The sequence below is a fragment of the Tachyglossus aculeatus genome, chromosome X1 (assembly GCF_015852505.1).
Source record: "Tachyglossus aculeatus isolate mTacAcu1 chromosome X1, mTacAcu1.pri, whole genome shotgun sequence".
NCBI classification, from domain to species: Eukaryota; Metazoa; Chordata; class Mammalia; order Monotremata; family Tachyglossidae; genus Tachyglossus; species Tachyglossus aculeatus.
In genome coordinates this window covers 30,780,188-30,800,379 of record NC_052101.1, presented here as the reverse complement: position 1 = coordinate 30,800,379, position 20,192 = coordinate 30,780,188, and the positions used below count along the sequence as shown (strand labels likewise).

Here is a 20,192-nt window from a genome sequence, read left to right as displayed (position 1 = left end):
CCTGAAATAATTGCCGTTTCATGGTCAGATCGCAGGAAGACTTTGTAAAGCCTTAGGAAGCCGTGATGTCGACTCTCAGGAAACTGGGGAATTTTCGACCTGGCTTTGATTGCATAGGTGACCTAGGGCCAGGCCTTTAACTCTTCTTTTTCTCCATCTGTAAATTATAATGTTGGAAGGAATGACCCACTGTAAGCCATAAGGCAACTTCTTCTCGTGGTTCCTATTTGTTCTTTACTCCTTGGTCAGAAATAAGGCTTCTGCCCCCTCTTTATGTATGAAAGGAGCAGATTTTTTCGTCAACAGTCTGCATTGTTTTTGCTACTGGGATATCTGTCGGTGGTGGGTATGGTTGGGTCTGATATGGAATGGAATGTGAAAACAGCCATAGAGCATTTTACCTCTCCCAGCAATGGAAAACAAAGGTTTATGAAACAAACAGGTGACTTTAAGCACCCCCAGTTGCCAAGGAGATGTCATGTTTAATATGGCGAGGCCCATATATTAGAAACTTGAAAATCACTTTATGAAGAGAGCTTTTAGCTAGTACGTGAACCATACGTTTTATACCTGAGCTGGGTGTGAGCTAAGTAGATCCGCAGTGTTGGAAATCTGGGTATTTTAAGTAGTTGCTTCTTTATCATCTGGTACCTCCAGGAAAAAAAAAAATCTGAAAAAAGGTTGTATTTGTAAACCCGTGTGTTTGCTTCATATCCCCTTCCCGTCTGCCATCATTCCATCTTCTTGGCTTTGAAGGATACACTCATTAGAAAACTGTGAAATGATGCAGTGCTGAGGAAGATCAAGCTCAGGGGAAATTCCACATCCTGGATTATATAAAGAAGGAACAATACTTGTAGTCGCCTGGACTGTGTGTCAGGGTTGCAGGAAGCTCATGATTCAAAGATGAGATTGTGATTTTTAGACTGAGCCCACTGTTGGGTAGGGACTTCTCTATATGTTGCCAGCTTGTACTTCCCAAGCGCTTAGTACAGTGCTCTGCACACAGTAAGCTCTCAATAAATACGATTGATTGATTGATTTTAGTGGCCTTGGTTGGGTGAATGCCATGAAGAGGAGAGGACTTGTTTTCATTTGAGAAGTGTCTATTGTTAGGAGGAAAGAAAATATTAAACAGTAAAAGTGTCTTTTATCCATGCAGTAGCTGAAGGTTGTATAGGGTGGGATCTTAAATTTTTAAAAATACACAAACAGAACCCTAAAAATGTTTACGATTGAGTAAATAAAAACACCCAGATAAAATGTCTTCATTGACATCGAGCATTAGAATTAGTATGAGTATATTAATAATGTATTTTCTTTTAGGACAAAAAAGATGCTGCCTTGATTGACTGCAGTAAAGGTACAACCTTTTCGTTCTTATCGCTGATCAAGAAGTAATATCAGTGCTAGAGAAGCAAATGTTGGTGGGGGTGGTATATAGGGGGTGGAGCAGATGGGAGGTTGTGGAGAAAATCCCTTTGTCTATTTTAAATAAAGGATGTGTTGTTGGCTAGTAACCATAATGTAATCCTAGGCAGGCTTTTATAATCATTTAGCATAAGTAGAAAAAAAAATGTGAGTGAAGGGAGAGCAACCTCGGTCATAGAATGTACAAGACTATGCTTTGAACAACTCCAGTCTGCCAACTTGAAACATTTTCATAGGTTTGTGTATCTGGATCCAGAGTCTTTATTTCTCTCCCCACCCCAACTCCAGACCCCCATCATTGTAGTCCCCTATTCCTAGGCCAGACTTTTGCATGGTCACTGAGTCTTTGCTCTGACTCCTATCAGTTCCCCATCGAGATTTTTTTTTTCCATTATTTGCCATCACATTCACAGCCTAACATCATCAAAATCCCCAGATGTTAAATCTGGGTGTTCTTTCAAAATTCCCCTCTACAGTTTTGACGTTGAGTCCTGTCTTGCAAATCAGAAAGCAAACAATAACTCAGTGGCTGAGAGAGCACACAGTTGACTTTTTTTTGCCCCCCTCAGGCTTCTCTGTGTGGATTTTTTCAGCCTGGAAAATAGGAGTATTGCTGTGGTTTTCATCAAGTTCCTTCTTTCAGATATTTGTGGTTATGCCCCCCACACACACATGCGTTATCTAAATTCCGCCAATAAGGGTGCAGCAAAGTACTGAAGAGCATTAAAAAGCATAAATCTTTGATTGAAACTGTGGCACAGAATTTTCGGGAGCCTCTGAAATGAGTTTGCCCTTTCCAGTATCATAGGCTGTAATCCATTTTGTATATTGTACATGGGTTCTCTTAGAACTAAAGAGGAAGAAACAGCCAGTGTGTCTGACTAGAATATTTTAGGATGCCTCTCTACTGGTAGAAAATTTTGCTCTCTGAATAGTGTAAATTGGGAAGCAGCCTGCTTTTCAAGGCTTCTTCCTGTGTTGCAAAATGGGCGGGGAAAGGTCTTGAGAGCTTGTGATTAGTAGGGACAGGGAAGGGAACCGTTTAGCATTCCGTTCCAGATGTGCCAGTAAATGTTGTTTACCCCACCAAGAAATTAGGAGGAAGAGGAAGGACAACCCAAGGGCTTTTCCTGGACCATTCTAGCTCATTGAAACTAGTTGTTCATCCATCTGCCGGAGCTCTTAAAAGAAAGCTTACAGGGCCGACATAGGCAGTGTCCACTGACATAGATGAAGTTCTTTACTGGCATTGTAAAAACCTAAACTGAATTTTAAATGCCATTTGTGGTTTGTGACCCTGCCAATTACCTCAGAAGCAACTTGGCATAGTGGATAGAGCACAGGACTGGGAGTCAGAAAGAGCTGGATTCTAGCCCTGGCTCCATCACTTGTCTGCTGTGTGACCTTGAGCAAGTCTCTTAACTTCTCTGTGCTTCATTCACCTCATCTGTAAAATGGGGATTAAGACTCATAATAAATAAATAAATAATAATGGCATTTATTAAGCACTTACTATGTGCAAAGCACTGTTCTAAGCGCCGGGGAGGTTACAAGGTGATCAGGTTGTCCCAAGGGGGCTCACAGTCTTAATCCTCATTTTACAGATGAGGGAACTGAGGCACAGAGAAGTGAAGTGACTTGCCCAAAGTCACACAGCTGACAAGTGGCGGAGCCGGGATTTGAACCCCTGACCTCTGACTCCAAAGCCCGGGCTCTTTCCACTGAGCTATGCTGCTTCTCATGAGCCCCATCAGGTCCAGATGGGACCTGGACTGTGTCCATCCTGATTATCTGTATCTACCCCAGTGCTTATTACAGTGCCTGGCACTGTACAGTGCCATTACACTGCCGTTACAGTATTATTACCGTACAAATACCATTTTTAAAAAAGTTAAATTAAAATTTGGTATTAAAGATCAGTATGTTCTATCAGTTACCTGACAATGTTATGCTTATTATTAATCATGATATAACATTTTTTGAAGTGTGTGTGTGTGTGGTGTCAGATTGCTTATTGGTTTAAATCTGCCAGTTGCAAAATATTTGAAAATGCCATAGTAACTGCATCCTTTCTTTACAGCCATTGAATTAAATCCCAACTACATCAGAGCAATACTGAGGAGAGCGGAGCTGTATGAGAAAACTGAGAAGCTAGATGAGGCCTTGGAAGACTACAAATCCATCTTAGAAAAAGATCCTTCGGTGCATCCAGCAAGAGAGGCTTGCATGGTCAGTTCTTTTTAGTATATAAAGAAGGAATGAAGCAAAATAATAAACTTTTTCTTCCCTTTGGGTGCTCTTCATCCTTGATCATCATGCAGCTAATAACTAATTCCCTAGCTTGTGGAAAGGGCTGCACAGGTTAGAGAAGCAGTGTTGCCCAAGGGATAGAGCACAGGCCTGGGAATCAGAAGGACCTGGGTTCTAATACCGGCTCTGCACTTGTTGCTGTGTGACTTTGGGCAAGTAACTTAACTTCTCTTCTTTAGTTACCTCATCTATAAAATGGGGATTAAGACTATGAGCCCCACGTGGGATGTGGACTGTGTCCCATCTGATTAGTTTTTATCTATTCCAGCAGTTAGTACAGTGTCTGGCGCATAGTATGTGCTTATGGAATATCATGAAAAGAAAAGATTGTGTCCACACAAAATGTGCCCATTCCAATAATGTGCAGATATGTGCAGTTTTTCCTTATAACATGTCACACTGAGCCCAAATGGTTTTTTTTAATTAGTTATTCATTATTTTGTGTATGCTATGTGCCAGGCACTGTACTAAGTGCTAGGGTAGATACAAGGTAATTAGGGTGGATACAGTCCCTGTCCCTTATAGGGCTTCAAGTCTAAATTCCCAGTTTACAAATGAGATAACTGAGGAACAGATAAGTAATTTGTACTTCCCAAGTGCTTAGTACAGTGCTCTGCACGTAGTAAGCACTCAATAAATACGATTGATGATGATGATGATGATTTGCCCAAGTTCACAAAGCAGATAAGTGGTGGAGCCAGGATTAGGACCTAGCTAGGTCTTCTGACTCCCGTGTTCATGCTCTTTCCAGTAGGCCATGATGCTTCTGTTGATTGAAGAACATTCCCTAGTCCCCCAGCAGTAGTGTAACCAAGTGCATGTTGAAAACAAACTTTGCCGCAGAACCAAGTATTCACCTAATTCAAGCTTCTGTTGAAATTCAGGGGTATGGGTTCTAAACATATCCCCATCAGGAATATGACCCAGTCATAGCTTTTGCGCAATGTAAGGCAGGCTTGTCAAATCCTTTCTGATGAAAGGAGCACTTTTACAGTTATATAATTCGTAAAAAACCCTGCAAATGTTAATACACTGTAAAAGTTTTAGCATCCTAGTGCTTTATCGTTAAGTTGAACAAAAGAAAATATAATTGTCTTTTATTTCTTGCAGTTAAGAGGGTGGGATTTTATTGGAGGATGAGGCAGTTGTCCATAGTTGAGGGGACAACCACCACCACCATCCCATCCCACCCTATGGCCTAGTGGAAAGAGCACAGGCCTGGGTGTCAAAGGACCAGCTCTGCCACTTGTCTGCTGACCTTGGGCAAGTCATTTCCCTTCACCTCAGTTTCCTCATTTGTAAAATGGGGATTTCAGTATCTGTTCCCCCTCCTACTTAGACTGTGAGAACCCTTCAGGAAAGGTATCGTGTCCAACCTGATCAACTGGTATTTACCGCAAGACTTAGAACAGAAATTAACAAATTACTATTATAATCATCATCATTATTAAGGTCTTTTCCCTTTTATTGCTGCCCCTGGCTGGGGGTGCCACCTCCAAGGGTTCCTGGGTTTCAGACATGAAGATGGGTCACCCGGAGAGCTCTAGAGAGCAGTCCGAGGTAGCCAAGTCACAGGTGGCCACCAGATTGGTGCAGTTCTCTCTTTCTCTCACCACCTTTTTCAGGTTTTCTGGATTATTCTAGGATGGGCATAGCTTTGGGGCCAGTAGTCTGAAAAGGGCCCTGGTGGGTGGGGGGAGCTGGGCACCAGTAGGAGGGGAAGAAGTCATCCTAGCCTTTTCTCGTTGGTAGCTGGGGTTGAAATAGGATGTTTCGACTCCGGTCCTGAGAAACAGGCCTAATGTGCCTCCCAGGTGACTAAATTATTTCTCTCCAAGCTGTCATTGAGACGAGAGGGAAGGTTAGCGTGGCTTGGTTAGAAGAGTTGTTGGGCGATGATTTCCGTTTAAAACCCGGGTTTTCAGAGCTTGCTCAAGTTCAGGCCTCAGTCCACATGGCCATCTGATTGAGACTGATTTCTGGGTGGGTGGATGGTATGTTAATTAGCCTCCAAATCCTCCAGGAGATGCAGCTAATTGCCTTGTGAACTCCCTCTGTTTTTTCTGCTTGTTTCTACATTCCAAATAAAATCCTGTTTTTCTAATGCTTGTTTGTGCTGTAGCTCAGTTACGGCTTCTAGCACTTATACAACTTCCTTAGTGGAATCTTGGGAGGAATTTCTAGATGCATACATGCCTTTGATCCTCCTACATACAGGATGTCTGGGATTGGTCCAAATATACTGATATATAGCAACATGATGATACCCACCCCCATTTTTTTTTTAATGGTATTTCAGCACTTACTATGTAACAGGAACTGTTCTAAGTGCAGGGGTAGATAAAAGGTATTCAGGTTGGAAACAGTCCCTGTTGCAAATGGAGCTCACAGTCTTAATCCCCATTTTACAGGTAAGGTAACTGAGGTACAGAGAAGTGAAGTGACTTACCTAAGGTCATATAGCAGACAGTTGGTGGAGCCGGGATTAGAACCCAGGACCTTTTGTCTCCCAGGCCAGTTCTCTATCCACTAGGCCATGCTGTTCCCGCTAGATTGGGAACTCGGTTTGGGCAGGGAGCATATCTGCTAATTCCATTGTACTCTCCCAAGCCCTTATACATAGTACAGTACTTTGACTATAATAATAATTATGGTATTTGTTAAGCACTTCCTTTGTGCAAAGTAATAAGCACTCACTAAATACCACTGATTGATTGGTTGGTCATCTCAAATTCTGTCCAGAGGGGATCCAAATTTTTCTCTCGATCCCAATAATCTTTTCCGGCCCAGAGTAGTTGGAGGGAGTCAGTCTGTTGGCCATAGTGAGGAAGAGGCAAGCTCTGCTGTATTTCTCTCTTGCTTCCCAGCTGCCAGTCAGCTGCGGTGTCCACAGACAATTGCACATTAGGCCAGGAGATTGTCATGCCTGCTAAAAGTCTTCCTGTCTTCGATTCTGAATATTAAGATTTAAAATTCTCCTTAGACAATCCTTGTCCAAAAGTCAAGAATAGAGTTGCTGTGGGGTTCAGTTCTGTGAAACACTGCTATGGTTGCTCATTCTTGTGGTCTTCTATTAAGTTGCTGTCTCTTTGCTGAATAAGTACGTGTATTGGGTTTGGTTGGAGCATTCAGCTACACAATTTAATGACAGTTAACTCTCAGCTGTGATATAGTGGTATGGATAGTAAGGGTGATTTAAATCTCAGGAATCCCCAGAATTTCAACCTCCACTTAAAGTCTTGAGAGGAGATACGAATAGGTGGTGAAATGACTGAGATAGAAAGAGTACTTGTGCCAAATAGATGTCTAAATGGGCCCTGAATAATTGACAGTTCAGTGCTGTTCTTAAAGCTGAAAGTGAGCATCACTTAAGCTCTAGAAGGAAGTTCTAGAAGCGTCCATTAGAGGTGATGGGAGAAAGAGCGAATCTCTCAAAAGCGTGGAGATATTCGTGTGGCCAAAAAGGCTACAGCTGTACTTCATTGATTCACTTCTGAAATGAGATGGAGTGGAGATGGTCACCAAACACTTTTCTAATCTTAAAATTGTAATTCTATTCACTGTCTTCTGTGCAATATCCTTTTGTAAGATGAGGGGGTTTCAGAAGACATTAGCTAAATTATTGATGGCATTTAATCTTTCATGACTTTTCTGGTTAATTTCAAAGTTCTTTGTGTTGGTTTATTAAAAGTATTGTGTGCTCTGAGCATCTTTGGCCTGTTTAAATTTGCTCTCGGTTTAAAATTGCTGTATCTTGCTTAAAAGCAAAGTTACCTTGTTGTAAACAAGCTTCTTCCCATCCAACTGCTTTTTCATTTCCAAGCAAAATTTTATTTGCTATCTCATAATATAGTCCAGTGTCTCCTTCGATTTGATATAAGTTGCTGTGAAATAAGCAGGTTCTTGAAAGGATAGCAAATTCCTTCAGAGTTTAAAATAAGCCCCAAAATTCTGAACAGGTATTTGTTTCCAAGCAGTGAAAAAAGCAGAGATATGCACGTAGAAGTCTTTGAAAGTAGAAATACCCCTAGTCAGTGATATTTGACATTGCTGCCAGAGACTGATTTCTGATCTCAGCCGGAAGCTTGCCTTTGTGAGCCTTTCTCTTAGAAAATGCTGATACCAGAAATTTTTTAGCATTTTAATTCTTCAGATGAATTTGGTCGGTATGGGTCACTCTACATTAGCGTCATTCAGTCCCCAAAAAGGGTCTTTGCCATTAGAACTGATTCATTCATTCATTCAATCGTATTTATTGAGCACTTACTGTGTGCAGAGCACTGTATTAAGCGCTTGGGAAGTACAAGTTGGCAACGTATAGAGACGGGCCCTACCCAACAGTGGGCTCACAGTCTAGAAGATAAATGTGTCAGGATGCATGCAGGTGTGAAATTTTGATAAGAGGTCACAGAACAATTAAGCTGTTGTCCATACAGCGCTGGAGGCCTGACAGGGCCAGTACTGGGATTTATAAGGCCTTATGGTGAATGAAAATTTGTGATGGATCATCTACCTTGTTAGAGGCTTCTTCTTACACAACCTTCATCTTCAGCAGTTTGGGCTTCAGCGGTCCAACTAGGAAGGGCAGCTAGTGGATTGACCTCCATCCGGATTTTTCCCGATTTGATTTGTGAAACGGTGTGGCCCTGTGGAAGGAGCGTGGGCCTTGAAGTCTGAGGACTTAGCTGTTGAGTGATCTTGGGCAAGTCACTCAACTTTTCTGTGCCTCTGTTTCCTCATCCGTAAAATGGGGATTTAAATGTCTGTTCTCCCTCCTGCTTAGACTGTGTGCTTCATGTGGAAAGGGGACTCTGAGCTTATCATCTTGTATCTGCCCCAGTGCTCAGTGTAGTACCTGACGCACAGTAATCAATCGGTAGTATTTAATTAGCCTTTATTGTGTACTAAGTGCTTGGGACAATACAACAGAGCTGATAGAACCATTTCCTATAAGCACTTAAATCATTTTTAGTAGTATTACTGTTAATACTAATGATAATAATAATAATAAATTCCCAGCCCTGTATGCATCATGAGTTCCCATCTGTGATGACTGATTATGCACCAGACTGCTCCTCTCATGAAACTGGTCTCACATGAAGAGAGAATAGGAGACGAGTGATCTGGCAACTGCCAATGTTTTCCATAGGGTTTTTAAGTGCTGTTCGCCCCGTAAATCCTTGCATTACTAGGCTCAAAAGAAAAGCAGGGAAAGAGGTCTGGCATCCAGGGGAAAGTTGTATGTTGTGAAAATGGAGTTGAGAGGAAGAACTGGGGTGGAAGCATATTGAAAGGCCCGTTGCTCCTTCAGTTGCTGGCAGTTGACATGAATTTTAAAGTGCAGATTGTGGATTACGTTAACCATTGCTGACAGATGGGAATGGCACATGTCTGTCAGTGGACTCCCCAGACTCTCCTGGGAAAGCAAATGCATTCTAAATTTCAAAGCCAGAGAGAATTTTAAAAGTCCAGGATAAACACATAAATCCATATTATGGAAAGCGTGTCTGAACTTTAATCTTGGTAGTATGTGATACTGAAAAGAAAATTAAATGAAAAAATGAATTTTATGTTCAAAAGCATATTTTTAACTCACCTTACACTGAGGGAACAGTGCAACAGTATCCCTAAGTTGTACAGTAAGCAAAAAGTCACTTTTAAAATGTTCTTTAAGGCACCCACTTTATACTTAGCAAAAGACATAGAGAAGAAGCGTGGCCTAGTTGGTGAGAGTACAGGCCTGGGAATCAGAGGACCTGGGTTCTGATGTGAGCCCGTTGTTGGGTAGGGATTGTCTCCATCTGTTGCCGAATTGTACTTTCCAAGCACTTAGTGCTCAGTAAATCAATCAATCAATCAATCAATCAATCGTATTTATTGAGCGCTTACTATGTGCAGAGCACTGTACTAAGCGCTTGGGAAGTACAAATTGGCATCACATAGAGACAGTCCCTACCCGATAGTGGGCTCACAGTCTAAAAGGGGGAGACAGAGAACAGAACCAAACATACCAACAAAATAAAATAAGTAGGATAGAAATGTACAAGTAAAATAAATAAATAAATAAACAGAGTAATAAATATGTACAACCATAGATGTAAATACGACTGAATGAATGAATCAATCAATCAATCAATCAATCGTATTTATTGAGCGCTTACTATGTGCAGAGCACTGTACTAAGCGCTTGGGAAGTACAAATTGGCATCACATAGAGACAGTCCCTACCCGATAGTGGGCTCACAGTCTAAAAGGGGGAGACAGAGAACAGAACCAAACATACCAACAAAATAAAATAAGTAGGATAGAAATGTACAAGTAAAATAAATAAATAAATAAATAAACAGAGTAATAAATATGTACAACCATATATACATATATACAGGTGCTGTGGGGAGGGGAAGGCGGTAAGGCGGGGGGATGGAGAGGGGGACGAGGGGGAGAGGAAAGAAGGGGCTCAATCTGGGAAGGCCTCCTGGAGGAGGTGAGCTCTCAGCAGGGCCTTGAAGGGAGGAAGAGAGCTAGCTTGGCGGATGGGCAGAGGGAGGGCATTCCAGGCCCGGGGGATGACGTGGGCCGGGGGTCGATGGCGGGACAGGCGAGAGCGAGGTACGGTGAGGAGATTAGTGGTGGAGGAGCGGAGGGTGCGGGCTGGGCAGTAGAAGGAGAGAAGGGAGGTGAGGTAGGAGGGGGCGAGGTGATGGACAGCCTTGAAGCCCAGGGTGAGGAGTTTCTGCCTGATGCGCAGATTGATCGGTAGCCATTGGAGGTTTTTGAGGAGGGGAGTGATATGTCCAGAGCGTTTCTGGACAAAGATAATCCGGGCAGCAGCATGAAGTATGGATTGAAGTGGAGAGAGACACGAGGATGGGAGATCAGAGAGAAGGCTAGTGCAGTAGTCCAGACGGGATAGGATGAGAGCTTGAATTAGCAGGGTAGCGGTTGAATGAATGAATCCTAGCTCTGCCACTTGCTTGCAGGGTGACCTTGAGTAAGTCACTTAACTTCTCTATGCTTCAGTTTCCTCAACTGTAAAATGGGTAGTAGTTCTACTCTCTCCTGTGTAGACTGATTGCCCTATGTGGGACAGGGACTTTGTCCAAACTGATTTAACTACCCTGGCACATAGAACAGTGCGTGGCACATATTAAACACTTAACAAGTACGATAATAATAATCAATCAATCAATCGTATTTATTGAGCGCTTACTGTGTGCAGAGCACTGTACTAAGCGCTTGGGAAGTACAAGTTGGCAACATATAGAGACAGTCCCTTACCCAACAGTGGGCTCATAGTCTTTGAACATTTGCTTGTGCTATTGTTTTGTGGGTCATTCATCCACCCTTGTTATATTTTGAAATAATTTTCAGTGTAGTATTTAAACCAGTCACTTAAAAGAAAATTCTCGTCTTTCAGTAATCCAAAATATTGATAGTGGCACTTGATACATAGTAAATGCTTAACTTTCCCCTTCACTTCCCCAATTCCCTCCCACCCCCTCCTTCATTCTGTCATCGTCCCTGGTCTCCTCTCAAGATCTCCGGCCTGCTTTCAGTGTCTATCCCTCCCTTGTACTCTTCTGACCTTCTCACCGTATAAAAACACTCGTTCCGACTCTTTCTCCTTTCCCAACCACCACCTTCAGCTACTCACTCTCTGATGGCTCCTTCCCCTCGACCTTCAATCAGGTCATTACTGTTGTAGCTAAAGCTTCTCGGGACTCCACTGCACCATCTCCCTCCTCCCATATCTGTCCAGGCTGCATGCACCTGTTGCCTCCACTCCCTCTTCATCACCTCCTTCCTTGCCTGTCTACAGTCTGGCTTGCATCTCCCTTTACTCCACTGAGGCCGCTCCCCCCCAAGTTATACATGACTTTTTTTAACTAAATCTAATAGACTCTGCTGCAACCTAACCTTCCTTTACCTCTCAGCTGCTTTTGACACTGGACCCCTTCTTCCTCCTCAAAACACTGACTATCCTTATTTATTTCAGACACGATTCTCTCCTGGTTCTCCTCTTACTTCTGGCTGATCCTTCTCAGGATCTTCTGCCATCATTTCCTCTGACTCTCATTTCCTAACTAAGGGCATCCCTCGAGGCCCAGGTTATGGGTCCCCTGCTTTTTCCAATCTCCCTTTATTTCCTTGAGCTCATCCACTTGCACCGCTTCAATAACCACATCAATGCAGATGACTCCCAAATCTACCTCATTAGCCTTCCCCTCCTTCTCCTCTGCAATCTTTTATTTCCTCCTGTCTCCAGGGCATCTCGAAATGGATGTCCCCATTGCACTTTAAGTTCAAATTGGCCCAACCCGAACTTCTCATCTTCCCCCTTCAAGTCCTCCCCTCTGCGTAACTTTCCCAACAGGACTGACACCCTCACTGCCCTCCTCATCTTGTGACTTTATTGTTGATTCCGTGCTGTCTGTTAATCCCCATATTCATTCCGTTGTCAAATCCTGCTGGTTCTTCCTCCACAGCTTTTCCGGAACCTGCTCCTTAATTTCCCATCCAGACTGCAACCACATTGGGCCAGGCACTTGTCATATCCCCAATGGACTCCTCTCTTACTTCCTTCCCAGCTTCCAGTCTCTCCTCTCTCTAGTACATTCTTCGCTTTGCTATCGGGATCATTTTTCAAAAACATTCTTCTGCAGGTCTTCCCTCTCTTCAAAAAGCTCAAGCAGCGGCATATTCTTCTCTGCAGAAGAATGTTAAGGCTTTAAGACATTCAGTGAGCTCTCTCTTTCCTCCCAAGAAACCCCAATCAAGCTAGCCTACTCCCTTGTACTTGTTCTCCTCTCTCCTTCTGCCAACCTCTTGCTTCAACCTGGAACTGCTTCCCCCTTCACATGTGGTGAACCAGTGCTCTCCCTGTCTGCAAAGCCCTTCTGAATTCCCATAACCTTCACCACCTGGTTTTTCACCTTCCCACCCTCTAATCCTCTCCAACCAACCCTTTCTTTTAATGTTACTTGTCAGCAGCTTACTGTGTGTCGGGCACTGTCTAAACCTGGAGTTGTTACAAAAAAACAGGTTAGACACAGTCCTGGTTCCACCCAGTTTCTCTGGCTCCCAGGCCTGTGCTTTATCCACTGGACCACGCTACTTCTCAGCACTTATGCATCACCTAAGCACCCGGCTGCTCAGACCACCCCTTTAGCCATTATGCACGCATCTTTCTACTACCTGGCTTTCTATCTGTAATTCATTTGAATTTCTGTCTTTCCTGCTAGATTGCAACTCTTGGAGAGCAGAGAGCATGTCTTGTAATTCAGTTAGTTGGACTCTCCCAAGTTCTTAGTACAGTGCCCTGCACACAATACCGATTAATTGATGTTGAAAGTGGATTTTAGAACCGTCAGGCAATTGGATGAAGTACCGACCTTCTTTCGTATTTCACATGGTGAAAACCCAAGAAGTTCTTAAAAAACATAAAAGGTTCATGTTGCTCTCACTTTTTCCTGTTTTCCTCTAAACCAAAATAAATGGATAGTCTCCAAGGTAAGACAAATCTAAAGTAGCCCCCAGGTGTTAATTAGCCATGCCTCTCATATCTTAATTTTATCCCTTGATACTTTATTTTTGGAAAGTTAAATGAGGGTCACATCTGGGCTTTGGACCCAGAGGAAATTCAGCTTCACTGACTGCGCAGACAGTAGTCACATGTGTTGAATGCATGTGGGCCTGACTTCTTCTCTGACGGCAGGTTAGATTAAATTATCTCTGATCTCTAACAACATGTTTTTCCTTCTGGGCAAAAGCATGCCAATCACAGGTAAACTGGTCTTTGGGGTTGGAAGCTTTTCTGAACTCTGCAAATCCTTGCCTCCACTTTAGTGAAGTTTTCTCGGAGTACTTTATTCAAAGCTTTTCCGATTAATAAGCTTAGTAGGACATGTGACCATATGTGGATATTGCATATATAGGTTAGAGGGAAGATAAAATAGAAAAACACCAGAATATCGTGAGTTTTGTTTTGGTGTGAGCAAAAGAAAGGAAAAGATAAGCTTCCTGCTGAGAAAGTTTAGATAAGGTTGGTACAAAATGTTGTGGACAGGAAATACTGTCTACCCACTCTATTATTATTATTATACTCTCCCCAGCGCTTAGTGCAGTGCACTGCACACAGTAGGTGTGCAGTAAATAGCGTTGATTGATTAAAACCCAGTTAGAGACATTTATGACATTTTCTCTCTCCAACTGGTTTTTCTCTTCCCACTTTCCAAATTTGAGGCATTTGAAGTATACTAATTTGAAAGAACCTTTTTAACCTGCATCTCCTGTTCCTCACCTCCTTCTCCTGGCCATTTTGCCTCCAAAGGCCCGCTATAACAGGACCTCATTACCCCAAACTTTTTCTTCCCACCCTTTTTTCTATCCTCTGTGCAACCCTGCTTCTTATCAAAGGAAGTGTCGGGCATATATGAGCATCAGAGGTAGGGAATAGAAGAAATAATTTGTGTGCCACATATATAAATATAACATGTTCATAATGTAAACCTTTCACACTAAATCATATGTTTTAAGAAATGTGTTCTCTGTCTGGTTTATTGGTACATTAAATCATCATTTAAAATTGAGTATCTGCTTTGTGCAAGGCATTGTACTCTGTGGATGTGCCATAAAAGTAAAAGATACAGTCCCTTGCTCTTAAGGAGCTTAGAGTCTAATTCAGAGGCTGTTGTTTTTTATGAGAAATACCTCATCTACTTGAGGCAGCAATTTTCAACATTTCAAAACTAGATGATTAGGATATACTCCTCGAGAGGAAAAATATGACATATAAAAATACCAAAACACCACTGTTATTAAAACTAGGTCTTTCTCCTATGTAATATAATGTGTCATATTGGGCCGTTACACTTGTAAACTTTTTGAAGGGAGGGACAGTGTCATTTGCTTTTATTTTCTCTCCCGAGTGCTTACTGTAGTCCACTGAGGTACACAGTAAACAGTCAGTAAATACTTTCGATTAACTGAGTTTCTTTATATACTAGAAAAAAATATACTTTGTGCTGAGAATAGCTTGCTGCAATTAAAGGCAACCTCCCGGCAGTGGTGTTCCAGGAGCCTTTAAATCTTGTCTTTGAATTTAAAAAAACAAAAACAAAAAACTGTGCAGTTCTAAAAGTGTGGCCGAGATTTTTGAGGGCAGGGGATGGGTTGAATGTTATAAATGAGCTATTTCTGTAATCCTACTACTTGAACGAATTGACCAGGTGACAAGGAAAAAAAGAGGCTGAAGATAGGTTTCTTATCTTAAGTGTGTATGGTCCATGCTGTAAATTCCTGATTATTCGTGTTGTTTTTCGGTGTTGTGAATTATCTGTGTTGTTTTTGCTGTGAGGGATGAGGGTGGATGTGTGGCCAAGTACCAGGCCCAATGGCCTGCCTGAGCCAAGTAATCTCCAGCTTTTCCCTTGGAGGCATTTCTTTACTTGCCAAGTTTTCCAGTTTACATGAGCCTGAAAATTGAGAATTGACTGTTTGAGAAGTAGCATGGCCTAGGAAAAAAAAGCATAGGCCTAGGAGTTAGGAGGCCTGGTTTTTAATCCCAGCCCTGCTTTTTGCCTGCTGTGTGACTTTGAGCAAGTCACTTTATTCCTCTGTGCCTCAGTTTTCTATCTATAAAATGGAGAAGTGCTTGTTCCCATATCTTATTCGTACTGTCTGACCTGGTTCTACACTCACTCCCTTGGTGACCTCATTCGCTCCCACGGCTTCAACTATCATCTCTACGCTGATGACACCCAGATCTCCATCTCTGCCCCTGCTCTCTCCCCCTCCCTCCAGGCTCGCATCTCCTCCTGCCTTCAGGACATCTCCATCTGGATGTCCGCCCGCCACCTAAAGCTCAACATGTCGAAGACTGAGCTCCTTGTCTTCCCTCCCAAACCTTGTCCTCTCCCTGACTTTCCCATCACTGTTGACGGCACTACCATCCTTCCCGTCTCACAAGCCCGCAACCTTGGTGTCATCCTCGACTCCGCTCTCTCATTCACCCCTCACATCCAAGCCGTCACCAAAACCTGCCGGTCTCAGCTCCGCAACATTGCCAAGATCCGCCCTTTCCTCTCCATCCAAACTGCTACCCTGCTCATTCAAGCTCTCATCCTATCCCGTCTGGACTACTGCACCAGCCTTCTCTCTGATCTCCCATCCTCGTGTCTCTCTCCACTTCAATCCATACTTCATGCTACTGCCCGGATTATCTTTGTCCAGAAACGCTCTGGACATATTACTCCCCTCCTCAAAAATCTCCAGTGGCTACCGATCAACCTGCGCATCAGGCAGAAACTCCTCACCCTCGGCTCCAAGGCTGTCCATCACCTCGCCCCCTCCTACCTCACCTCTCTTCTCTCCTTCTCCAGCCCACCTTGCACCCTCCGCTCCTCTGCCGCTAATCTCCTCACCGTACCTCGTTCTCGCCTGTCCCGCCATCGACCCCCGACCCACGTCATCCCCCGGGCCTGGAATGCCCTCCCTCTGCCCATCCGCCAAGCTAGCTCTCTTCCTCCCTTCAAGGCCCTGCTGAGAGCTCACCTCCTCCAGGAGGCCTTCCCAGACTGAGCCCCTTCTTTCCTCTCCCCCTCGTCCCCCTCTCCATCCCCCCATCTTACCTCCTTCCCTTCCCCACAGCACCTGTATATATGTATATATGGTTGTACATATTTATTACTCTATTTATTTATTTATTTATTTATTTTACTTGTACATTTCTATCCTACTTATTTTATTTTGTTGGTATGTTTGGTTCTGTTCTCTGTCTCCCCCTTTTAGACTGTGAGCCCACTGTTGGGTAGGGACTGTCTCTATGTGATGCCAATTTGTACTTCCCAAGCACTTAGTACAGTGCTCTGCACATAGTAAGCGCTCAATAAATACGATTGATTGATTGATTGGTTACTTTGGGTCTACCCTAGCACTGAGTACAGTGTTTGGCACGTATTAAGTGCCTAACAAATATCACAGTTATTAGGTTTTGTGTTTTGGGCGAGGGGTGGTGTTGGTATTGACACTAATCTAGGTAAAGTATGTCCCAAAGGCATCCTCGCCAACTCTTGTTTCTCCCCTTTCTCCTCAGAGATTGCCCAGACAAATTGAAGAACGGAATGAACGATTAAAGGAGGAGATGTTAGGTAAGTGCACTTCAGCCACATGAAAAGATTCGTTTCACTAGTCCTGTAAGCTCATTGTGGGCAGAGAATGTGTCTGTTTTATTGCTATAGTGTACTCTTCCAAGCGCTTAGTGCAGTGCTCTGCAAACAATAAGCGCTCAATACTGTTAACCAACTGACTGACCAGTCCTAAAGGAAGAGCTGGAAGTACCAGTGGGTATTGAAAGGCTACGAGGAACTGGCCAGGATAGAACAGACAGGCCCAGTCTCCATTTCTTCAGCCATCCTCAAGGGAAAAGGGCTTATCCTTCTAGGTGTAGCTCAGGTGGAAGTCAGTACTTCTTCGTTTTTGCTGGTTGCGTTTTCTTTCACTCACTGCTTTCTCAATTCACCTCCCAGCCTGCAATGACCTTCTTTTAAACCTCTTTGGAGCAGTGCTTAGGTACTTCAGAAATGTGCACTTCACCTAGTAGGCAAAAGCTGTTAAATCTTAAGTTTGTTGGGCGGGTTCCTCCACACACAGGGCAGGTAGGCTTGTCTTGCTTTCAGTCTAGCCAAGATTATGGCAACCTGACTAATGGGTTATATTAGGGAAGCGGCTTTGTGGATTCCAGACATAACGCTGTAGACTAGACTAGTCAGACTGAAAATGCCTCTGTACCGTTAGCTCCTTTTGAGCAGGAAATGTGTCTTGTCTTATGCTGTTGAGTCATCTCCTACCCATAGCGAGCGACTCCATGGACACATCTCTTCCAGATCACCCCACTCTCCATCTGCAGTCGTTCTGGTAGTGTATCCATTCCATTTTCGTGGTAAAAATACGGAAGTGGTTTACCGTTGCCGTCTTCCGTGCAGTAAACTTGAGTCTTTGCCCTCGACTCGCTCCCATGCCACTGCTGCCCAGCACAGGTGAGTTTTGACTTGTAGCAGATTGCCTTCCACTCCTCGCTAGCCACTGTCCAAGCTAGGAATGGAATGGATATGCCTCTGCTTGACTCTGCCTCCCTTAGCCGAGACTGGTAGAGTACTGGAAACCCTCCCGGAGCGATCCTGAGAAGCGGGGAATGTGTCTACCAACTGTATCATAAATGCCAACAGGCAAAAGCTAGCAGATTTCACTATACTTTCTACATCACATCTAGCCTTCCAGGAGAAAAGTCGTAGACAAGAGCAGCTTGGAGAATGAGCATGAAGTACAGCGCTCTGCCCACAAATGTCATTAATTGATTACTTTTATGTTAGAAAAGGACTAGCGGAGAGGCCTGGGGTGCCAAGGAGACAATTTGTTGTAAGGTAGTTGGTGTCTGATTTTAGTTAAATATAGTCAGATAGATGAAAAAACTATGATCTCATCTGTGAAATGTAGCTCAATCCCCTGGGTCTGAAGAGCATAGTTTATTTAATACCTAGCTGGAAAGGGTGTGAGATGGCTTTTATCCTTTTTTCTAAAATGGGTTCAGGGTGTTTGATATTATTTTCTGGTATATCAAAACGGGGTTGCAGTCGTTGAAGGAACCATATCTTAGTGAAAATGCTCACAACCTGGAATCCAGACTGAGCTGCTGTTTATTGAGCCAGGATTTCCTGAGGAACTGAACAAACTGTGTTCTGAGAGGAACTTGTTCCTTTTTTCTGACAAGGGGGACGTAGTCGACTTGGATGAGAGGTTTATCATTTCTCTGTTTCCAGGGGTGTTTTCAGGCATTTTTAATCATTGCAACTAGCTAACGGTCCTTTAGACCCCAAGCTTATTGTGGGCATGGAATGTGGCTACCAACTCTATTGTATTGTTCTCTCCCAAGCACTTAGTACAGTGCTCTGTGCATAGTAAGTGCCCAATAAATAGCACTGACTGATGACAAACAAAATTGCACTGACTGCTTGTTACCACCAAGAAGTATCAAAATCTCCCATTATCCTCGTCATTAGGAACTTTGGAGAAGAAAAATTGCAGCCATAGGGACTTGGCTGCTGTCAGTTCTGTCCATTCATTCATTCAGTCGTATTCATTGAGCGCTTACTGTGTGCAGAGCACTGTACTAAGCGCTTGGGAAGTACAAGTCGGCAACATATAGAGACGGTCCCTACCCAACGGCATGCATTTTTCACATGGCATTGATACTCTGAGTTGCTCTTGTCTGGGACTTAGCTCCTCGAAGGCTTAAGTGGTTTAACAAGTACAATGATGTCTGCTTGCTGCTACCTATTGGCATTTTCAGCAAGCAGACATTTTTTTTTAACAGATAGGACAATGAATCATTCCAAACAGTAGTTGATAAGCCACTTTAAGCAGACCCTTCTGATCACCCCCACCTTATTACTATTCTTCCTCTATCTGAAAGATGGAGAGGCCAAACTGAGCATACTTTGAGATTCGTGGAGACAGGGCCGTCCAATAGGTATAAAAATCTCTTTTTTGTCAAGTATTTGGAATCCGTAGCCCAACCAGTAGTGTGAGTGTGTTCACAGGCAGTCTTGTGGCAGAAGCCCTTACTCCTCCTAGCATTGAAGGTAAGCTGTTAAACCCTGCTACTGTGTGTCACGAAACTGGGTAAAATGTTGTGATTATTTAGCTAGCAAATGAGCTTTCATTCTGAATTCTTTCCTCTGGTCAAGATTTAGACTTCCACTTAGATTTCCAGTTACACTTCCTGGTGTAATTGCTTTCCAGGTTGCTAAAAATGAAATAATTTAGCCCATGGGAATTAAATCCTAAAGGAAATGCTAAATGTCTTTTCCTGCCTTCACTGTCCCATTCCTGATCTGGCACATTTTACAAATACCATCCATTAGGGCAGAAAATGTTTCCCGGGGCAGCTGTCAATCATGATATCCGTTGACCTCAAAACAAAATAGGCCATTATGACTGCTTCCTCTTTGGGAAAAGGAATAGGTTGTTGGAATGCTGCCTGTAACTGACTTCTCACTTAATGCTTAACTCTGTGAATCCATTAGCTAAGCTAGTGGGGCTCAAGGGAATAGACGGTACTGTAATCTTCCCTAAATCTGGGAGAGCGAGAGAGAATATAGCCCTATTCCTCCTCTTCTTGTTGCCTCAGTTAACAGATATTTAAAATAGGTGGTGTTCCAGATGGAGCTTTGTTGCCGTACGTAAACCGAGATCCCCTGAAGGACGATTACCTTTAGAGAAGAGGGAGCCTTTTAACAATAATAATAATAGTGATGGTATTTGTGAAGCGCTTACGATGTGCCAAATACTGTTCCAAGTGCTGGGGTAATCGGGTCCCTGCCCACGGAGGGCCCACAGTCTTAATCCCCATTTTACAAATGAAGGAACCGAGGCACAGAGGAGATAAGTGACTT

At 43.3% G+C, this 20,192-nt stretch overlaps 1 protein-coding gene and 1 non-coding gene across 2 annotated transcripts in view; one reads left to right on the top strand and one right to left on the bottom strand.

Moving 5' to 3' along the window:
• Positions 1-20,192, top strand: part of TTC1 (tetratricopeptide repeat domain 1) — a 46,097-nt gene that overhangs the window by 19,464 nt on the left and 6,441 nt on the right. Inside the window, exons 4-6 of the mRNA XM_038740218.1 lie at positions 1,327-1,363; positions 3,512-3,660; positions 16,835-16,889. Of these exons, the coding sequence (XP_038596146.1) occupies positions 1,327-1,363; positions 3,512-3,660; positions 16,835-16,889 (241 nt within the window). The remainder of the gene's footprint in view (positions 1-1,326; positions 1,364-3,511; positions 3,661-16,834; positions 16,890-20,192) is intronic.
• On the bottom strand, positions 17,788-17,928 carry LOC119920054. Its single transcript, XR_005447823.1, has one exon. It is a non-coding gene; the product is annotated as a small nucleolar RNA SNORA7 (small nucleolar RNA).